Here is a 12,687-nt window from a genome sequence, read left to right on the forward strand (position 1 = left end):
CTGTTTTGGGAAGAAATAGTCTCACACTATTATTATGTTGTTTTCAAAGAAGCATAAAGAAAAGGTTGAAGTCTTGACAGCTCTGACAAAGTCCGGTGCCATAATGTGTCACCAGATAAGTGATACTGTATAGTGTGTGGCAGTCAGCAAAGCACAGCAGCCACTATTTATATGTCAACTTGAAGAGAGAAGGAAGTGTTACCCGAAGGGAAGAGAATATCAGAAGTTGACAGCCTGGTAGACATCTGAGGTTAAATGTCAGTTTTTGAATAGCTGTAACTTACGTATTCATTTTATGGGTTGAGATCTGAAATTCTAGATTTTAAATGCTCATTTGGTTAGTTTATGACACTTAAAAACATTGTGCCTAAGAACAGAGCAAAGTTTCCTGCACGAGCAGATAATGTTAAAGGTTAGGTCATAGTTTTTAGGGTTTGACTTATGCTGTGTAAATATGTAGGTGCATATGCAACCAGCAATGGGAGAGAGGGATGCATCTTGCTCATTTTCCATCTTAAAAATAAACTTACTTTCAGAAGTACTTTATTACTTGGATTCTTCCTCATATCAAATTATTTTCATGTTTCCTGGGCTTGTTGTTCTTTTTAAGTTCTTTCATTTAAAAATCTTATATTAAACCCTCATTTTTATGCCTCCACAAGCAGCATATATAATGCATAGAAAGTAACTGTGTAGGTCTTGGTGTTGTAGTATTTTCCCTCTTTTCCCAAACAGACTGTGCTTTGAGCATTTGTTTTTGTTTTGTTTTTTAACTTCCTAAGTACTCTTATCCGTTTATATTATTACTTAGAGCAGGAGATAACAGAGCCAAGGTATTTCTATGATTATTTTAATGATCTTGTAAGAGCAGAAGTTGTTTGCCTTCAAACAATATTTTCAGTGTTTATGAGAATCAGTGTGTCTCAAGTCAGAGGCACCATATTTTCCTTCTCAAGAAAATTGCCAGTGTCTTTTTTATATTCTGAAGCCTATGTGAAACTTTCCATAGAAATGTGAATTGCAAAGCCCTGAAAATATGTCTAATAAAAAGATCTGTTCCTGTGATTTCACAATTATTCTTAATTGTTGTAGAGACTAAAGTTGGTAATACCTTCGTGCTGTTTCATCCATTCTGTCTGCAGCTGGTTTTGTGCAAAACTGGTAGCAAAACAATTTTTTAAGTGTTACTTGAAAAATAATATTTTGTCATTTTAAAGCCACCATTTCAGAATTTTGAGGATTTTAGTCTAGAAACTGGTAGAAAGTATTGGTCTCAAATACAGATTCCCTGCAGGGGAAGGATGGAGACAGACAACTGAGCTGTGACCTTTGTCTTCTGTTCCCCAGCTGTAGTGCAAGGTGTGTGTTCTCTTCTCTCTGCTTTTTGCCTTGAATGCAGCATGTAAATCTAACAGCCACTGATGCCTGTATCCACAGATAAGGGGAAGAACTTCCACATCATAGGAATGTGCTTTTCTCTACATCTCCCTTCAGCTTGTTCATTCAGCAGACTGTGAGAGTTTTGAGGCTTTTGTGCTGCTTCACGTATTGCAACTGCCACTTCATGTTGCATTTCTTTTTATAACCTCTTATCCTAGCTTTTCTCAGACGAGCATTGCCCACCTTAAAGAAATTTTTGCGTCTTAGAAAAATAGGTGTGTGATACATGAATAGGCACGTGGTTGGGTTTATCCAAACCCTGGGTGTGGGTTGTTGTGCTCAGAACTGCCAGTTGCAACTGGAAGAGAGATCCTGGACTTGCTCTGAATATATTGGCTTGATAGGCTTTGGCAGCTGAACATGTCCACAGTGGGCCAGACAGTGTCAGGGGGGAACTGAGAGCAGGGCAAGAAAGGTTTGATGTGACTTGTTCTTGGGTGTAAAAGCTTTGAGAGGCCTTGTGATACATGCCACGTACCCATTTGTTTTCAGTGTTGTCAATTCTGGTCTCTTTCTCAGAAAGTATGTTAGAAGAGAGGGTGAGGCAGCTGAAACAGTTGTAGTGTCAGGAAGTGTAGTGTCCTACAGGAAGAGATTGAAAAGATTGCAACTTCAGCCTGTGGGGTCTGGAAGGCTGCACCTGCTATGTAACAGTGGCTGTAATTCTTGAGGGAACATGGTGGGGATGGATGGCAGAAAATGCCCAAGATTGCATCCTCTTGCACAGGATTTCCTGTTGCTGCTGCAGAGGCCCACTGATCTGAGCCAGGAGTGTATTTTATCTGTCCTTTAAAGGAGGCTGTCACAGGTACTTGTCTTGGACTATGACCTGAATATGAAATTTGAGTAAATTATCCCAGTACTTCTGTGGTTAGGTAGTGATTTTTTCAGATGAAAATTTGGTTCATTGCCTTGGAAAGAGTAAAATGACAACTTATTCAAGCTTTCTTTAAAGGACATTTGGTAATATGTTTTCTCAACTGTTACTTTTGATACTTGTTTCTGTATCTCAGTCAGTGGATTATTGCAAGGTAAATTAATTGAGGCACTACTGTGAAAATGTTACAGATTTGGCTTGAAGCTAAGAGGACCTGGTTTTTTCTTGTTTCTTTTGCATGGGTCCCGTTTTCACAAACTTCTAATTCAATCATTATTTCTGAGGTAAAAAGCTTTTTTTTTCCCTTCTTATTTTTTAACAGGTTCTTGAAGATGCAGAGGCTCAACATCTGTTCCAGTCCATTCTTCCTGATATGGTCAAGCTGGCACTCTGTCTCCCTAATATCTGCACCCAGGTAAGCAAACCCAGCTAGCAGAGCACTTCTCTGCAAACTGCAGCTGATGGCTAAGGTCAAAACATCAGGGTCATGTTATGTTCTTAATAAAAGCTGTAATTTTTGTGTTGAAGGCAGATGAGACCTAAGGAGCGAAATGGACAATACACATCTGCAATTATGTAATAGAATGCAAAATAAAAGTAAATCTCACTGTCATAGTTTTAGCCTGAACTTCAATAACCCTTTCCTTTCTATATGCTGAAGTTGCTTCTTGAATTTCTTAAATTAAATGACCACACAACAAATCAGGTTGTAAAATCAACCTTAGAAACTGGAACAATTGAATAATCTGTTTCAGTTTTTTATTTCAATCCAATCTAATTATTTATTTTAGAATTTTTTTAATCTTAGAAGTGGCATTTTCTTAAAACTTTCATTTACTTGGGAACATACTTTATTCTGTTTAGAGCTTGCACACATACAAACCTTAAGTAATTCTGTATTAATGCTATGGGAATTAGTTCTCTAAGGAGCAAAGCTGATAAAAGTGAGTAGGGCTGGTCAAGTGAGGATGTATGGTATGTAACATATTAGTAGAGTGAGAACAATTTGTAAACTTCTTTGTTACCATTTTCTGAATTGATTTTATTAGAAATAAGCAGGGAAAATATTTCCCTACTTTTTTATGCTGCAAGAGTCCTGAAGTATATACATAATTTCAAGCTATGAATATTTCTTAATTTTTTTTTTTTTGCTGGTTACTTGATGAGGGGAGTTGTTTGAAAATACTACAAAGTTTCTGAAAACAAGTCAAGCACAAGATTTGCAAGACTTGTAGAGATCATGTACTACTTGGCAATGTAAATTGTGAAGATCTCTGTCAGGCTCGTTTTTTTTTGTTAGACATAAAGATAAATTTGTGTGTATATAACACTGTCCAAAATATTCTGTTTTTATAGGTTTGTAGAACTTAATAGAGTCAGCTTCTCAGGGTTTTTTCCCCCCTCTAGCTGAGTGACTTCAGACATCATAATAAAGCTTGTTAATTAAATAGCCAGAAGACAGAATGAGATTCAGTGAATGTAGTAGTTATAAGAATGAAGGGATACTTGTTTGTTTTCTGGAGTAAGCAGGGCTGGATATTCAACAGTCTAAATCAGCAGCAGTTTCTGTATTCACAACTAGAAGGATGGAAATGTAGCTGTACTGGTGCTAGGCTAATGATGATAGCTGAGAATTTTGGAAGCAGGTGAAAACTGTGTTCTCTTTCTCCTGTCAAGTGCGTTTATCGTAATGGTTACTGGACTCAGCAGTCAGAATGATGTGCCCCTGCCACACTCCATATTATCACATAATTAAAAAAATAAAATACTGTGAATGTTGTGAGCCAAAGCTCAAAATCAGAAGGCTAATGCCTGATAAAATGAAAGATATATGAGGCTTCAAATTGGGGAGTTCTTTCTTCCCTCTGCCCCTTTGTTTCTTTTTATATTAAGGAAAACCTGACCAGATTAAAATAACTCTTCAAACTAAAGACCAAAGTGAAGCTGAGCTTTTTGTTCATTCTGATTATAAAAGAATGAATTACACACTTTCTACAAATGCCATCAATGTTATTTCTTCAAGTAGGGTGGAAAAAAATTCAAAGCAAGTCATAGAGTTATGATCTGTGGCATGACTTCCTTGTTTCTTTGTAAAGTTCAAAGCATGCTTCTTGTAGCTGAAAGCATTCCCTGAGGGGTCTTAACTATACAGCTATTGAAAGTGGATTTTTATTTCAGTTTTTAACATTGCCCAGGATTTGCAACATCCCATCTATTTTTTTCCCCTCTACGTTCCTGATGGTTTTGTTTGATAAGCTGTGGTTTCCTGATCTTTTTATTATTGATTAGAAATATGCAGTTTGCCAGGCAAGCCTTCTCTGAATTGTCTTGAATAAACTGTTCTTGACTTTAACGGTGCTGCTGATTAAAGGCTTTACCAATGGCCTAAATTACTCTTGCTCTAATATAACAAATGTAATTTTGTGCTTCTGTTTTTTCTTTCAAAAAGGGTAAGCTAATTATTCTTCTCTCTCCTTCCCTCCTTTCTCCCCTGCCCCTTCCTCCCCCTCATTCCTTTTGTTGGTAGCCAATACCTCTGCTGAAACAAAAGATGAATCACTCCATCACAATGTCACAGGAGCAGATCGCCAGCTTTCTGGCCAATGCTTTCTTCTGTACTTTTCCACGTCGCAATGCGAAGATGAAGTCTGAGTATTCCAGTTATCCAGACATTAACTTCAACAGGTATGGCACTCAGCAGTAAATGAGCCTGATAGCCCTGCCATGAAAATATTGTTGTACTTTACGGGGGAAACTCATTTGTTTCATGTTTCTGTCACTAAATTCACTAGTTTGCATTTTGTCTTTTTTTTCCTATTACCTCTAAGGGAAAGAAAACTGTGCATCTATGTAAGAAAGGATCTTGTGCACAGGAAGATATGATCAATATTCCAAATTTTATTTTGTGCATGAGCATGCACAGACACACTCTTCCTCTGCCATAATTAGATTGATACAATTCCCTGCCTCCTCATAAGCCAATAATCTGCAAATGGTGTATCTTAGTTGTGCTTCACAACTTAGTTGTGTTCTGTGTGTGTTTAAATTAAAGGTTGGTGTTTCCCCAGCCACATTTCTGTTGTCTCCTGTGTCATCAGTGGTGATCTGCACATTAAGTCGTATCAATAGGACTTCATTCTTCAGCATCCATACCATTATTTTCAGGCAGTTGTAGAGCTGCATGTTAAAATTAACTTTTTCTTTTTGCTGCAAGTTAGCCTAAGAAGGCCACAATAGGAATTTACTTAAAGATACTCTGATGTCTAAGCAAGCATTTCTTCTTTTTTTCTTAGTGCTGACTTACAATCAGATTTGATTAGAAATTTTTCTTTATATCTTTTTTATAATTTAAATATGCTTATTTCAATTTTAAACGAGGGAAGTACATGGAGGCATTTTCTGCTGCAGAATATTATGGTTCACATGGACTTGTAGATTAGAAATATGAATTTATAATTTTTTGGCACTTCCATACAAATGTAGATCAACTTTAGGTTTATTAGGCTGAAGCTTGGATAGATTATTGATCTAGTTTTTCTTATTCCTCACTGTTAACAGATGTAGTGTATGTGCTCTGACAGCTGAGATGAAATACAAAACCAGTGTTGCCTGTGATCCAGCACACTTGGGTGTGTCTATTATGAGAGCTGTATTGGACTAGGACTTCTCAGAATAAATTGCCAGGCATGCCAATGTACTAATGATGGTTTTGGCAGCTGCTGCCTTTAAGGGCTATCACAGGTTTGTGTATTTCAGAGGAGAGACCAGGGTCACTGTCTGGGTGGTTATCCCAAGAGTGCAGTGGGTTACAGAAGAGAAGTGTGGGTAGACATTATCATGCCATACAATTCAATGTATTTGTTCCTAAGAACAAATCAATGAAAAGTACCATCGGTGCATTAAAAATACTGATGTTCAGAGCATTGAAAAAGGAGAGTGAAAGGTCTGAAAGGAGTTCTCTTTGACTTTACACTTCTAGCTGTATTTTGTGGTATTTTTAAAGGACTTTAAGCTACTGGTTTTTGTTGCAATTTAAACAAAATTAAATTTTATAAACCAAGCAGTTAAATTTTGCAAGTTGGATAAGTTCCTACCAACTGTGAAGAAAATGCTCCTAAATAACTGGAGTAAATTCATATGCTCCTCTATGAAAATTGCACAGCAATGTAAGGTGATAGTATTATAGTGCAGTACTTGTGATTGACTCAGGACATAATATTGCAAGCTACGTCTGAATAAAAAACCTTGGCAAATTATTAGGTAAATATTTTCCTGCCGTAGACTCGAAAGAATGACCAGTATAAGGTATCAAGCATTCAGAATTTTCTGCTCTGTTCCAGTCAGTCCAGCATTGTTTTCTGACTTGGCTGCCTGGTGCTCTCATGGTAAGGTCCCACAATGTTATTTAGAAGGGGAATAGAGAAGACAACCTTCAGACCTTCCTTTTGCATTATGCATGAGGCAACGCTCAGGTTCAAGTCATGTAAGGTAGAAAGCCATTTTTATTTGTGCATGAACAACAATGTTGTTGCCAAACTGGAGAAAAGAAGGGAGGCTAATGTCCTCTGGTTATTGAGGATTAAAAGTGGCTCTTCCTCAGTGTTTGTCAATTTATGCATTTATTAGATAAGTACAGTTTCCTTTTCCATTCCTTTTTTTTTACTTAACTATTTGTTGTACCAAATCCACATTCCTAAACCCCCTGTATTTTGAATTTGATAATAAGCAGATTAGTGAAGTAGAATACAAAGTGTGGCAGGCAGTGGATAACATTTGAGAGAATGTGTCAGTGAGAATGGGAGACTGGTAGGATAAAAGCAAAAGGAAGAGCTCTGGAGAGAGTACTACAAGACTGTACAGTTTTCTGCTACTGTATATAACCTGACTTAGTTAAAATCTAAAATGAGAGGGGAGAAGGAAGATGGATAGTATCTTATGGGGTTTTTTCTTCCTGCCAACCTTCTATTTTTCTGCCCTGCAAAGTTTCTTCTTTAGTAGCAAGGACAGAGTAAATGGTCATGTTTTCAGCTATTGTTTCAGACTTGTAAAGGTGACCGGATTTGGTTCACTGCAGTATCTGTTTTTAGCTTCTTTAAAAAAGCATTTTGGATAGCTGAATGTACTCAAAAGGCAGTAGGCAATGACTGACGTTAAAATATTTGTGACTTTTTTCCTGCTTATAAAAATGTTTTGATGTAAAGGCTTTGGAGGCTGCTGCTCTGCTCTGTCTGCTTAGGGATGGGCATAACAGATTGTTCACACATCAACCTTTTGTCCCCATTGTATTATGGTCTGTTGCTTTTTTCAGACTTAGTTCTTTCCTCAGCATAATTCATTTGCTACGTGACTGTGAGTGAATGACTTTGTTCTTGAGGTATCAAAAATCATCTGCTGTTGTTCCCTAACAAAGCCAAGCTACTGAGTGCATGGATGCTAACATTTGAGGGGCATTTCTTTAGAAAAGGTGCTGTTCCTCTATTCCTTTATCCATGTCCTGTCTACATTGATACAAAAGGCTCCCACTCCTCCCCTCAAATCTCTGAGACCGAAAAACTGAAATTTGCAACTTCTAAGTTAGAAACACAACTGTGTACATTTTCTTGTTTTTGGTTTTACACAGCAGTCTTTTATCAGGTCACTTTATGCAGACTTAAACATTAGTACCTTTTTATACCCCATAAAATAGTTACTCTTTTTACATTTAAATGCTGATATAGTCCTTCTTTCCTCTCAGTCTTCTCTCTGCTTTAGGTTTTTATGTGCTATTAACTACCATATTGTAAATTCCACCCCGACTCCTCCCAAGGTACAAATCTGTTTGACAAAACAAGACAGTCACTGCAAGGTAGTTTAAAATTTAAGACTCATAGAGACATAAGTGCAGCTGACTGGGAGGAAGGCTGTTGTACGTGTTAGTATTAACACACATCATCTATGTTTTACTTCTCTCCTGCTGTTAGTCTTACCAAATGAGAGGAGAATCAATGTGGCCACTCCTCTTCTGACACAGAAGCACTTGGTTAAATGGTGTGTGTTGACACTGACTGTCCATTTTGATTCCTTATCTTGCTACAGACTGAAAGTCACCTGTGTATAATTAAATACTCAGTAATTTAATTGAATTCTTCCCCTTTTTTCTTGGCAGGGATGAGCCTGTTATGAGTCTTAAGTCATTAATAAGATAATTTGTTCAAATGTAGTTGATAAAAAGGAATTCATAGTTTAAGAGCTTTAATATTTATGAATTTGAGTAGGTAGAATGACATCCATTCAGTGGCCAAACATTAGATCTTACTAAATAGCATAATATTGCTTCTGTTCAAAATATCAAGCTAAATTTGGAGTGTTTTCTTTTTAAAAACACTACTATAATATATGTGATGACATTAGATTGGGCAGCTTTATTCAAAATAACCCATCACAAAAGAAAGAAATAATTGAACTGGCTATTTTATTTACTTTATTGATGTATTTTTCTTGGAAGTTGCATTCTGTTTGAATGTAGAGCCTGAATTGCGTTGACTCTCTACATTTATGATGTTGGTTGCAGAGTTTATAATAGTTTATTGTGGTGATGGTTGTAGTTACACTATAGACAATATAGCATTTGGTAATTTAGGAAACTGTCTGGTTTGGTTATATGTGGAAGCAAAATGTGAGGGAGAACGTCTGCAGTATTGAATCAGTGTTCTGGAAATAACACAGGTTTGTCAAGGACCTGCTACAGATCTGTTTTAACTGTTGTGTCAAGTTAGAAGAACTCCATTTTCCTTGTTCAAAAACTCTGTGGTTAAACTGAAGATGCAATAGCTCCCATTAAAGGCACTGGGCTTGAGTTCATAACTGAAGGCAGCAAAATCTAACAGCATGAGCCTGCTAGATCTTCTGGCACATATATTAGTGCATGCTCTGGTCCGAAACCACCAGTATTCCACTGGGACTGAATTTCTTCATCTTTATCAAACAAACCTTTAAAGTAATTTCAAGTGATTGGAAATGAGAAGAAAAACACACTAGTTAAGATATATTTTCTTTTATGGAATATATAATATATGAAAGGAAATGGGAAACTGTATGGTACATTTATGCAGGAGAATTGAAATCTAATTTACCAGTAATGCAATTATCTCTCCATAAACAACATCAATTTCATAACACTAATGAATATTCTCTGGGGAATAGATTATCTAATGACTTCTAGAGAACTTGTTTTGGACTGAGATGTATTGCTCCTTTGATAAGTGGTTCTAGGTTTTCTGAGTTAAAGGACACTGATCCTACAAAACTTATTCTGTTGTGCCTACTTTGGGCATGTGAACTGATTAGCCTTGGATGGATTACTTTAACTCGACTATAATTTTCTGCAAAAAAATTTAAATCAACATTTGTGGTTGGTAAATGTGGAAACACTCTTTAAATAGACAGCTTCAAAAGGACACTATTTTTATCAATCTGGCATAATTTCTTTGCTATAGTGATTAAAACAGTACTGAATCTGAATGTTTTTTTAGTATAGTAAATACAGTCATGTAGTTGTACCATGCTATTGGTTGTCCCTTGTTTTAGATCCTCGAGGTAAAACATTTTACCCCACTATTCTCTGGTGTAGAGTACTTGCAATTAGCCATCTTATCATTTCATCGAGGTCAGATATCAACCTGATGCATTTTAAGACTCACAAATCACCAAAACCTTTTGTTAAAACAAATTTAGAATGCACCAAGTTACTTGCCACAATAAACAGAATGACGAAATGCAAAGCACAGAGACGTGTGAGTATACAGGAGTGTCTGAGATGAAAGATAGTTTTTTGTATCTAGATTCGCAAAAAAATTACTTTGCTCCATTTTTTTGTTTACACACATCTTAAAAGTCATTATTTATCTACAGATGAAATTCTAATTCAACATAAAGTTATTGAATAGTGCAGTGTTCCTAAATAACTTCTCAGATGATGACAGTTTGTACCTATAACACATCACAGTAAAGAAGAAATTGCCATGAGGTTGAAATATTGAATGTTTTGTTTTTCTCCTGCTTGATATGAAAGAAATTAGAGAACTCTAGAATGATGTCCTTTATAAGCTGAGAGGAGGAAGGCTGTTTTTATACAGACAGATAGAATTCATGTTGAGTGGAAGAGGCACAGAAAAGAACTACTGAGGTTGCTGTGCCTGATTTGTGGGAGGTTGTGCTCTGTTTTTCTATCAGAAAATGCAAGATGTGGACAGTAGCATTCCCTTTTGTTTTCTCAGAGGGATGGTCAGTTTGCCTGCCTTTCGTCTCTCTGGAAGGAGTTTCTCATTCGGATTAGTCTGCTTTTGATTTCCATTAAGTCCAAATTTTATAAAGTAAAGTTGTAATATACCGAATAGTTTTCCTTCTAATTCTCACTTAAAATATTTTCAGTGACTGCAGGACTTTCTAGTAAGAGTTTATATTTTATATTGGGTATAAGAATGTCCCATTTTAAATTTGCTGAGGTTTCTTCATCTTGCATTATGTTGATGTTTAGGTATTTGTATTTAAAGCTGTCTAGGGCAGTGGCCTCAACTTTTTTGATCACACATGCTTATCAGTAAAACACTTTTGAGCAATTGATTGTATTTATACTATATATATAAATATATATATATTTATACACCCCAGTGTATTTGTATATATTTACTTAGGAGTTACATACATGTGCTACTTTATTAATATATTGCATTATAAAACATGGAAAAAATTTAGAAAGGATGAGGTAAAGATGAAATAACTACTACAAAATGTTTTATTAATTTGATGAATGGGACAAAAATATATTCTTCCTGCAGCCTAATGGATTGTCTTGCACACACCCCCTGGGGTACTTTGGAGACCAGAGCGGGTCTCTGGGGTATTGATGTTCCCAAAATATAGTGTAGTTTGTTTCCCTTGGGAAGGGAAGCATAACTTATAGCAATGAAACACTTGCTGGAGCTTTGTTCTTCATGAAATGTCCTTGACTCGTCCTGTCTCCTGTCTCATTCACTGAAGTGAGGCTTTAGAGATTTTAAACTCCATTTTAAAAGGTAGATGTATGTTTCTGCATGGGGGAAACCCCACCCAATAAATAACCAATAAAACAGCATTGTCAGAAAACACTTAAGGCAAAGGATATGGGTAATTAATGTAATTCCAGTTATTCCTATATGATAAACAGGTTTGCTTTCATATATTTAGAGAATGAAATTGTTGTCTGTCCCAAGCAATTGTGTGGAAAGCACCCATAATTATAGACACGTTCCACATCTTACATGGTGGGCTCCTCTCTCTCTGTGCACATTAATGCACACAGCTTTGCTTGACCTTTGATACACTAATATCTACAGGCAGTCCTTAACGTGGATGTGACTAAGGTTGCCTTGAGTACAATTGAATAAAAAATGTCAAACCGTACTGAGAGAGAATCCTTTTGAAACTGTTTTGATAAGCTGGGCTTAGTATTAGAAGATAAAGTTCAAAAAAGACTTCATTAGAAATATGATAGTGGTTTTGAAAAAGAGAATTTTGTATTTCTTATTTGTTCCTGGAACTCCACTTTTTCCCAAGAGTTTGAGAATTGCAGGAGAAAGATGAAGAGATGCTTATGTGCTCCCCAGTGCAGCTAGTGCAGTCCTAAATGATGAGGTTATTGGACCATTCAACACTATATTAGTTTTTCCTTTAGGGTGCTGTGTATCAACCTGAAATTTCAGTGGTTCCTATTGAGGATGCTCAGCCACTCAATCAAAATAGCCCTCAATCATATGGAGGGCAATAAGGTTTGACAGTAACATACTTAAGTATTTTATTTCCACTCCTACATGTATATATACATCAGGTAAGCATAGGCTTGAAAAGGAGCAACATAGAAAAAGCAAGATACTTGGTTTATTCTCCTTTCCAAGCATTTTGTCATCCACTGCCTTAGACTAAAACTGGTTTGTGATTAGCTGTGTTCTTGTGGTCGAAGGAAACATCTCTCCAGTATTTTCATTTCTGCCTTAACTTTGCATCCTTCCCCCTGCTCACCCCCTTTACTGGGTGAAATTCATCTGTCCATGTGACTTCTGTGTAAGTCCTTCTTTGACTTTATTTGTAGGAGAAGTTCAGGTTTTAGTTAAATGTTTTGTACTTGTTCAGATGTTCTGTTATCTTTAGTGAGATCACACTAAAATATAGGAAACAGCACAATAAACAACTTAAAGTTTCTTTAAGTCCAGTAGTAAAGAAAAAGATACTTTTTAGTGCCTGTGGGTAGTGGAGGAAACAGTACACATAGTTAATTGTAGGGATCACAAGTACAAAATTGTGTATCCACACTTCTGCAAAGAGTACCCATGGAATGCCATGGATTTATGAATGGG

At 36.4% G+C, this 12,687-nt stretch overlaps 1 protein-coding gene across 4 annotated transcripts in view; it reads left to right on the plus strand.

Moving 5' to 3' along the window:
* Positions 1-12,687, plus strand: part of PARG (poly(ADP-ribose) glycohydrolase) — a 60,660-nt gene that overhangs the window by 23,166 nt on the left and 24,807 nt on the right. For all 4 annotated transcript variants that reach the window (XR_005955751.1, XM_041475191.1, XM_041475179.1 and 1 more), the window contains 2 exons: positions 2,640-2,732; positions 4,845-5,002. Coding sequence is in view for 3 of the 4 variants with exons in the window: in XM_041475191.1 (XP_041331125.1) it covers positions 2,640-2,732; positions 4,845-5,002 (251 nt within the window). In the remaining variant the exon portion in view is untranslated. The remainder of the gene's footprint in view (positions 1-2,639; positions 2,733-4,844; positions 5,003-12,687) is intronic.

The sequence above is a fragment of the Pyrgilauda ruficollis genome, unplaced genomic scaffold, assembly GCF_017590135.1.
Source record: "Pyrgilauda ruficollis isolate IOZ18807 unplaced genomic scaffold, ASM1759013v1 scaffold11, whole genome shotgun sequence".
NCBI classification, from domain to species: Eukaryota; Metazoa; Chordata; class Aves; order Passeriformes; family Passeridae; genus Pyrgilauda; species Pyrgilauda ruficollis.